The sequence below is a fragment of the Limulus polyphemus genome, unplaced genomic scaffold (assembly GCF_000517525.1).
Source record: "Limulus polyphemus unplaced genomic scaffold, Limulus_polyphemus-2.1.2 Scaffold2572, whole genome shotgun sequence".
Lineage (NCBI taxonomy): Eukaryota > Metazoa > Arthropoda > Merostomata > Xiphosura > Limulidae > Limulus > Limulus polyphemus.
This window is the reverse complement of record NW_013668182.1, coordinates 41059-51273: the sequence shown is the minus strand read 5'-3', so window position 1 is coordinate 51273 and position 10215 is coordinate 41059. Positions and strand designations below refer to the sequence as shown.

Here is a 10215-nt window from a genome sequence, read left to right as displayed (position 1 = left end):
GTAATACGAAATTATTTTAAGTCAATTAATTTTTTTTTGGTATTAAACTTTGAAAATCCTACTGAGGACTTTAGGAAGCTCAAGAAATACACTTCTCTCTCTCTCTCTCATGATTTAAGAACTTTGACTACATGGTTGAATTTTTCAATGTGATAATTAGTTTTCAGGAGATAGTAACAGTTAAAGCATATTAATCTATTTTAGTTTGTATTTTAAGTTTGAAAAGTATTTCATTGAAAAAACGTACGCTTGCAGTTATGCTTAAGTGCATCCCCATAATGTTCTTCCAAGCATTCCTCACAGTTCCAACCATGTGTGTTATAAAGACACTTCAGACACTTTCCGGTGAAGCGATCACAGAATCCAGGTTTTCTTTCTACATTATTGTTACAATCGCAAGGCTGGCAAATACTCCCAGAGATTTGTGGATTTCCAAAGAACCCATCTGCACAACTGGTGAAAGAGAAAATTAAAACTTGATAAGATTTATGTTTTTGGACTAAACATTCTGGAATTACAATAATAAAATTGGTACAAGCTGCAGAATGAATACAACAAGTGTACTGTGGTTGAAAAGGCATTTATAAAAGTTGGGCCTACACAGTAGTAGGGTTATATCAATGATAAGATATCTCAATTCACAACTCTTATTTGTGAAATTCATTGTAGATGCTCAGCATATAACTAAACTACCATTTACTGTGTGAAGCCAGTTATGAAAAAGTCCTCATGAAATTAAGAATATAGCATAGAGATTACAATAACAGCCACAATACACTAACATGACACAATGATTTGTTTTAATACATCCAACCTATTCAATAATGTATCAATCCCTGAAAAAATTAAAAATACTATAACACCTTCTGCATCTGTACAATACAACTCCAACATGAATTATATACTACTTACCACATGAAGGCCTAGTTATGAGATCACCCTTTCATAAGTACTCATTAACCTCCAATTGGAACACTTAGAAGATAGTAAACTCGGAACAGCCAAGAGTTGGCTGAGGTATAGAAACAGAAGGAAACAAATTCTAATTCCTAGAAATAATGATTATCAAGAAACAACTCATATACCCAAGAATTTATAGGAAACCCACAGATAAGAGTAAGTATTTCAACAATAAATCAACCCCCCACCCAACAGTGTAAAGACAGGCATCACAGACTGTCTAGTTTCAATAATAAACAAGATTTGTAATATTAAAGCTGCCAAAAAGGAAGAGAAACATCACTACAACCTTGCTGACAATGGATACCTTGAACACTTCATATAGAAGAAAGTAGACTCTAAGAAGAAGCCGGAAAAAATGTAACATTTTATTTACCTGAAAATTTATCCAGGTATATGGTATTATATACTCACCTCTCCACAAAAATATTAATTAGCACTTCTTCACTAGTGCTGAAAAGTTTTTGCACATTTTGCACTGTTGAAAGAGCTCTCAAAATGTGCATAATAATATGAAGTGCACTATTTAATGTTGCTAAATCACATCAGACAACTCTGTGCAGTACTCCTCTTAAGCACTTTGTGTAAACCAAAAGCTCATTCTTGATGAGGCAAAGTGTGAAGGTAGAGTGGGTGTTTCTATGGGAAGAAGAGCATCTATCTGAAATATATTGTTAACTTTAGACTGCAATACTTACCTCTTCACAGAATAACTAGTAATGATCCCACATTGAAAAAATGGTGAAAGGACTAGTGTGAAGAAATAAATAAAAAAGAAACATTAGCTCTTGTCTGCTATATAGTGAAAGAAAGGAAAAACACATATGGATTGTGTCTTCCACTGGCTTACACTCTGGGTACTAAATGATCCTTCTTAGTGTATTATGGTGACACATGAAGTAACCTGTTTCAGGCTTTCATAAAGTATAACAACATTTGAAAACAAAGCTATCCATGCAAATCCTTAAATTTTCACAAATCTCCCATGTTTGAATTATTTTTCAGTCATTTAAGGTAGACAAGGAATGTAGGTAGTTCAATTATTTTCAATTAAGACAAAGTAGAATGTAAATAAACAAACAACTTAGAACCATGCTAGGATTTGGAGCAACTAAAATAATCAAATCCTGGGATTCAGAAAAGTATATACACTGCTCAATCCCACAGCAGAAAGGAAAGAGATGACCTACTGTCAATGGTGTCTCACATTATTTGCACGTTGACTAGTCTTCAGTGAGTAATGGGTTTCTGTTCAATAACAAAATAATTGCCTACATTAGGCCATGCTAAGACAAGTTCATTCCAATGAACCTTGTACAAACTAGATGACTAGTGTTGATTTTTCATTCTGAAAAAACGTGTTAGTTTGCTTCTCCCTCCCCACCCAGCTCTTCTGTAAAGTACAATGTTTATAAAGAAGAGGGTGTGGGCTATCATTAAGTGATAACTGGGCCAGTAAAGAACTAAGCAAGTCAGTGGAAATGAATCCATGGAAGGGATTCCACAGGTAACTACAAAAGTCACCACCAGCTATGGCATGCACATAATTCTGGATGTAGATTCCAAACCTGCTTGAAGCAGTCACTCACTTGATTAGAAGCCATCTTGTAAAAATAGAAATGAAGATTAGAAAGAGGGTTGGATAGGTAGTCTATCAGATGAGGAATGCGTCTTGAAGGACAGATATAATTTGACCAAAACTACTCGAATACCTAAACTGTAAAGTGAAATGCAAATATTCTACGTTCAAAAAAAACAGTCAACAAAGACACAATGGATAATGGGATGCTTTGGACAGATCATATCTTTACAATCTATTACAAGGATAGTTATTTACATCAAGAAACAAATGTACAAGCTGTGGGTAGAAGAAGTGCACAATGCCTTTTATAGAGCCTAAGATTACAATGATGCACAAGATTAAACATTATCATAACCTCTGGCAGAAACTCAGCTTTTAGTGAATTAAGACTTGATACATCCACAATAAAGAACACCCGTGTGCTCCCCAAGGTGTTGAATGAGCATATCCAGAACTTATTTACCGTCTTTGAACACTTAATTTCCAGCTGCCTTTAGGTAACTGCCAATTAATGTATCCCAAGAATTTTGTTTCTGTCACCATAGAGATTACAGCATTTCTCAGATGGATGTAATACTGGTTTGTGAACAGTTTTGTATTAGAACATGAAATATGGTTGCACTAGTTTACTGACATATTCAGTTAAATATATAAAGGGCAGTCTGAGGTGTTTCTCAATGAGCCTCATATTTGACCTCTGACAAATATTATCATCGCAGAGGCAGCTTGGATTTGACAAAGAAAGTTTTTCTGGAATAGCATTAACTTTTATAGAAATGAAGTTATCACTTAGAACATAACCTTGATTAATACCCAGGTTCCTTGTGAAGAAACAGAAGAATAACATAAAACCTACTATCTAAAAAGTTGTTGATAAAAATTTCCAGCCAACCAAAAAGAATGGATATCACCTAAAATAGCATATATTCATGGAGTGTCATAGTATCACATCTTTTCTGCATGAAGAAACTTAGACTAAATACCCTTATTTAAGAATGGCTTCCCAGTTAAACATTTGAAGTCTTATCAGGTGGTCCATGGCAAACCTTTGACTGCAAAAGTTTAATCAGGTGTTAGAAAAGTAGAAATGTGATTTTATAAGCAAAACAAAAGAAGTATTAACCATCTTCTCCACATCTTACAAAGATAGCTTGTTGTGATAATGGGTCTATAATTAGGGGGGTAAGGGCTTGTGAAATCTTCAATGAACTATTGAAGTAGGATATGAATAGCTTAACACCCTAATTATAAAAAAAGTGAGAGAGACAGGAGATAAAAGGCATATACCCTCATAAAGAGCATCATCTGGTCTGAAGGATGAATTGACAGATTGGTATAGTGCTGATTAAAGTTCCATCTGAGTAAATACCCTATTAACTGTCCTCCAGGCTATGAGATTGACAACTAACAGGAATGCTTTCTGCTCAAGTCTTACTGACCAATTAGGATAGCAGTTGAGTGCCATGAAAAACACTTTCCAATGGTGTCAGCAATTAATGGTCAATTAGTTATTATCTTTCCATTAACATACAAGAGAGAAATACCATAAGACAGTTTCCATTCACCTTCCAAAAGAATAGTGAAGGACAGCAAATTGGCTTCTTAAAGTGTCCATTGTGGTGCACAAGTAAAATGGCACTGATTCCTACCCATTTTATTTAAATTAAAGAAGGAAACATGGTACAGAGACAGATAGATCAATAGCAGTAAAAGTCTGGCTCATGGCAAGGAAGTACTTCACAGCACCAGTGTTCAAGAAGGAGAGATTATGATCCAAGAGTCTGCATTTTAAAGATCAATCCCAAATGACAATAGAAGAGAGCAACTAATCTGTGCCATCATAAGATATTTCTAGCCAATACTTTTGCATGGAGAAGTAACACCATTCTTCACTGGGGATTTACATTGACTGATCCTCTCCACTGTAGAATAAGTTGTCATTGATTTGTTGCCACTAATTCAAACTTGAATTCATCTGTACAGAGTCTAGTTTTGTTCACAGCACTGTTTGAAGTAAAGTATCTATATGAACTTTCTGGTTTGGCTACCTCTTCAAAGCAGTGATACATCCAGTGAAACCATTCTGTGTTAATCTGTATCTTACTGTTTTCAAAGTACCATTCATACTTGTATTTACAACAAGGTTGTTGGAAAAGCTTGTACTTGACCATCATTTATTTTATAAAGGACATATCCTGCGATACATTACTTTTGGTTTTCTAATCTATCACTTCTATTAATAACCAATTTCAGGTACTACTCCAGCTATTATCGAAATTTGGAGTCTCCCCGACCAACTGAAACTTTGATTATTATATGTTTTTCATTCAATTCTGAGAGCAAAACTTTCTGCATTTTTATAAGCTTTACATTGCTGTAGCATTTTCTGATTGGTTGGATGGCAACTTATCACACTGTAACTATTGATGCATAACTATACTCTGGTGCAGTTCATTTTCACACAACAAAGGTGTGGCATTCTTATAATATTTGTCTTTTATACCCTTTTAATAAATTATTAAAGGACAACAAAAGACCTTTTGGTCCATCAAGGTTGTCCTATTCACTAAATTAACCTTAAAAAAAACAAAAAAAAACTTCCTCTAAGCCTGCCCTAACCATGCAAGTATTTGTCAAGCTTTTCCTTAAACAACCTTAAATTAACTGCATCTATCACATCTGAAGGCAATCCATTCCAAAGGCCAACACTCCTGTTAGAAAAATAAGGCTGTCTTAGCTGAAGATGACTTCTTCCCTGCCAAGATTTATATTTGTGTCCCCTAGTCCTATCACTCAAATGATATACAAAAAAAAAGATGATGCACCAACAATGCTATCCATTCCCTTAACAATCTTAAACACCTCCATCTGATCCCCTCTAACTTGTATGGCAATCTATTCATTTCAGGTATCATTCGAGTAACCCTTCTCCGAATCCTTTCTAACAATTCAATGTCCTTTTTGAAGAAAGAAGCTCAATATTGAACACAATAATCCAAATATGGCCTAACCAATGACATTATAACCTCTTTAGACTTGTATCCAATATTTATGTAGATACAACCTAAAATCCTACTTGCCCTGCCACTAGCAGCAGTGCACATTGTTTGGATGGCTTAAGAAACTGATCAACTGATCTTGATAACACTGTTAAGGTTATTTACATCAAAAATTATACTCATAATTCAAATTGTGATATCACATGCATTATTTTGCTTCTATTATGGTTAAAAACCACCTGCAATTTATTCCCCCAACTCCTTTTGTAAGGAGTAGCATCCTCCTCACACCCAAGACCTTAATATCATTAGAAAATTTTAGTAATTTATTGACCATTCCTTCATCTATGTCATTAATATAAATAAAAAAAAAGCGTAAAGATCTTAACACTGAGCCTTGAGGTACCCCACTGTTAACATTAATCCAATTTAACTGAAATCCATTTAAAGCAATCCTCTGTTTCCTTCTTTCTAGCCAGTTTTCCATCCAATAAGCCAATCTATCCTTCACACCTATAGAGATAATATTTTTAACAAGTTTTTTTATGTGACACCATGACAAAAAGCTTTCTGAAAATCCAGATACACCAAATCCATGCCTGTACCTTCATCTACGTAAACAGTAACATCTTCAAAGAATGTCAAAAGATTAGTAAGACAAGATTTTCCCCTAGTGATACCATGTTAACTATCCAACAAAATTTGAAACTTTGTTAAGTGACTCTGCAAAACATCTTTTACCAGACTTTTGAATCTTTTGGCAACTGCCCACTATTCAAGGACTTAGAAAAAATAATAGCAACTTGCTCACATATCTAATCCTTAACCTGTTTCAAAACCCTTGGGTAAATGTTATCTGCCTCAGATGCTTTCTCATTCTTGAAATTTAAATTTTCCTTAACAAGCTCAGAATTAATGCAGTCATCTTGTTTGATCTTTTTTTCAATCTAGCAACTAGTCAGGTTGAAAAATAGTATTTAAGCCTTCAGTAAAAACTGAAAAAAAAAGTATAATTTAATAGCCCAGCCATCCTATAATTATCAGATATTAGCCTTCCAATATCATCTCTCACAGACCCAACCCCCAATCCTAACATTTTGCTTACCCTTAATGTATTTGAATAAATCCTTAATATTTAATTTTTATATTTGCAACCAACCTCTTTTTTCCCATATACTTTTTTGATTTCCTAATTTCCTATTTGACCAACTCTTCTTTGGTCCTGCAAATCTTCCAGCATTGCAGTGGATTCATATTTATAATGCTTTTCTTTGGTTTTATCTTATTATCTTGTCTGAGCCAACCTGGTTTTTATTTGCAACCATCCTTTTTGTCTATAAAGAATATGCCAATCTTAAATATTTAAGATTTATTTTTAAGACTCTTCCACATTTGATTATTATCTCCAATTAATTCATTTGCCCAATTCACAGCACATAATTCCTCTTTTATCTCTTCAAAATTTGCTTTTATTTGAAATCTGGAACCAAAACTTCATTATTCCTTATCTCCAGATACAGCAAAACCTCAAATATAATCGAGCAACGATCACTTGCTCCAAAATGTTCACCAGCCTCTACCCATCAACCATTTCTTTATTAGAAATTAACAATAAATCTAAAATAGCATTGTTCCCAGTAGGTTCCTTAACTAATTGTTAAAAAAAACCACCTCATTAACATCATCAGCTTCAACTGGTGGTCTGTAACACATACCAACTGAAAGCTAAAGAAATTCAACCTCACTGCTACTTACTTTTCCTCCCACTGTTTTCATAATTTCTTCCATTACTGTAATTCACGAATAGGTAAATATATCTAATCTATTAAATGCTTTCATTAATCTTGTTCTTATGATAGACAGAAAAATATTTTATTCCTCTAGAAACAATCCTAAGTGATTAGAAGAAATTTCAATCTTTCAAAAAGAAATTAACATATTAACAAATTAACATTGAATTTAAGCATAAAATACTTAAAATGTTCAACTGTATGAAACATGTCATCTATCAAAAGTATGTAGATATAGACTGCAAAAAATAGCAATCACATTAAACTTGCAAAATACTTCCTTTCACAATAACTATGAAAGAATACATACATTTCACATTTGTTTCCCTCGTATCCAATAGGACATTTTGTACAGATGTAATCTACTCTGCCTTGAGTATCTATAGTAGTTTCGCAAGGACACAAGTTGTTTCCAGAATTTTCGATGGGGCATGCACAAGGTTTGCAGTCATCAGGTAGGCCAATTTTTGCATTTCCATAGAAACCCTTCTTGCATCTTCCACATCTTCGGCCAGTAGTATTATGAATGCAAGTCTGATAAATAAATAAATCAATAAATTGTGACTATAAAAGAATCAATAAGATAAACCAACTGACAAGTGTGTTAATAAAGTGAGTGAAATATTTAAATAACTAAAGGTAGTTTTAAAATCCTCAGCATGGGAAACAACTCTATATTATAATTGGTAATATAATTATAAATAAACATGTTATATATTTTATTTATATACTGGTATTAATTAGGCAAGATAAGAGTCCAATTTATAGCTACAGTCATGTTACCATGGTAGTTTGTTGTTATAAAAAAAATGCCATTAAGTACTAGTTGGTTAACCCTCTATCTCAGTTGGTAGAGCACTTTCCTAGTCTTCCAAATGCCAAGATCAAAAATGTGATGTGGAAATTACTACAAGATCATGTGGAAATTACTACACTGTCATTTTTACCAAGATTACTGGTTATTTTATTACTTGAATACCACACATTTCCTATATATTGAACAAACAGAACACTACTGTTAAGTCTAGTAATTGTGAAGTATAATTATAACTGATAAATGACTGTTACCTCACATTGGCCTGTAACTGGATCACAACTTGGTGCATGATTATGACAATCACATTTCTCACAAGATCCTTTCAAGAAATGTTTATTAATACGCCGATAGCCAGGGCTGCAGACCTGGTAGAAAAACAAATAATGATTTCTACAGAAATGTTTAATGGTAGTTCCATAAAATTCCACAAAAAATAATACCGATATTGCTTGGTATAAATTTCAAAGGCTCTTTTGCACAAAATAATGATGTTACAAAGACAAGTTTCTATGACTTATCTATTTTAAGGAAGCATTTTCATACTATAAATCCATAAAAGCGGCAACAATGTATAATTGTGTACAAAATGTAACCCAAGTTAAGCTCATTCTGAAGTAAAGTGGCTCCCTCATGTGGACATATTTTGAGGAAGAACAATTATACATACTAATTACTTTACAATCAAGAAAATTTATATAACATTACTTATTTATTAGAAGGGGTTTACTAATTTTGTATAGTATATAATAAAATTAACGTTTTTAAGATTAAGTTTATATTAAACTTGTTACTAGATAAAAATCATTTCTTTTTCAAAAGTTAATACTATCACTGAATAACTTTTCTTTAAAAAGTTAAGTTTCCTGTGGATGAAATTGTTATCATTAATAGCATTATAGAAAATATAAGTCCTAAGAATATGACTTTATAATCTTTGATAAAATGCTGTAGAAAACACTTATTGATGTTTTAAATGAAATATTTACTTCAAAAAGTGTGTCTGTGGGTCTGTGTGACTACCATAACTCCAAGAGGGAAAAACCTAGAAACCTGAAATTTTACACACATACTAAGTGGACTGTGAGGGTGTACACCTGGGTATTATGACTTATCCATGTGTATGTGCACATCCTTTTAATGAGGCATGCTAGCAAAAAAAACCACATAGAAAAGAAGTGTGACCATCATAACTCCAAGGGGAAAGAACCTAGACACCTGAAATTTTACACCCATACTGAGGGTGTGCACCTGGGTATTATTTATCCACATGCATGAATGCTTGCACGTTTTTGATTAGGCAAGCTAGCAAAAAAATGTATACAAAAGAAGTGTTTTGGGGAAATAAAAACGTTTAAAGTATTTTAGACTATTCTTCTATGTTAAGATAGCTTCAGAATACACACACTGACATAGTCATCTAGAATATATCAACCTAATAACTGTTATCATAATAATAATATTGTTATGAGAGCAGAAGTCACATGACATTGGTAACACGTAATGAGTATCTAGAAGATTCGCAAAAAAATGCTAGTGTGTTACGACAGCGGAAGTCAAGTGATGCTGGTAGCACATGATGAGTGTCTAGAAGATTCTCGAAGAGGCTACGCGGGCGGTATTATCATATATATAAGTGCGCTAGACAAAGGAGACAAGGAGGGAGAGTGGAGAACCAAGGACAGCAGTTACGGTTGGTGGGAACCGAGGATAGCAGATACAGAGATCGGAACTATAGTTGCTGACAGGCGGATATAGAGATGGAAATTGAGTCAAGCATGGTAGTAAAGTGAGTGAATTGTTGTGAAAGTGTGTTTAAGTTAAAGTAACTGTGGAAATTAAGTGTATTGCAAAGTTGTATTGAGGAAGAATAAACTAATTTTATTTAAGAAAGGACTTGTATTGCAGAAAAATTAACAAACGAACATACATAGACGTAACAAATTGGTGTCAGAAGTGGGATAGAAAAGAGAAAAAAAAATGGAAACGAGAAGTGGCAAATCAAACTACAGCTTAGCAGTTTTGATAGCAGCAATACAAGAACAGCAAAAAAACAAGAAAAAAGAGAAA

The 10215-nt window shown here is 33.5% G+C and overlaps 1 protein-coding gene across 1 annotated transcript in view; it reads right to left on the bottom strand.

Annotated features, from left to right (window-relative positions):
* The window catches only part of LOC106467335 (laminin subunit alpha-2-like), a gene marked incomplete at its 5' end in the record, with an annotated part of 162333 nt that overhangs the window by 111367 nt on the left and 40751 nt on the right, over positions 1-10215 (bottom strand). The window contains 3 exons of the mRNA XM_022395494.1: positions 248-453; positions 7642-7865; positions 8400-8513. Coding sequence (XP_022251202.1) covers positions 248-453; positions 7642-7865; positions 8400-8513 — 544 coding nt within the window. The remainder of the gene's footprint in view (positions 1-247; positions 454-7641; positions 7866-8399; positions 8514-10215) is intronic.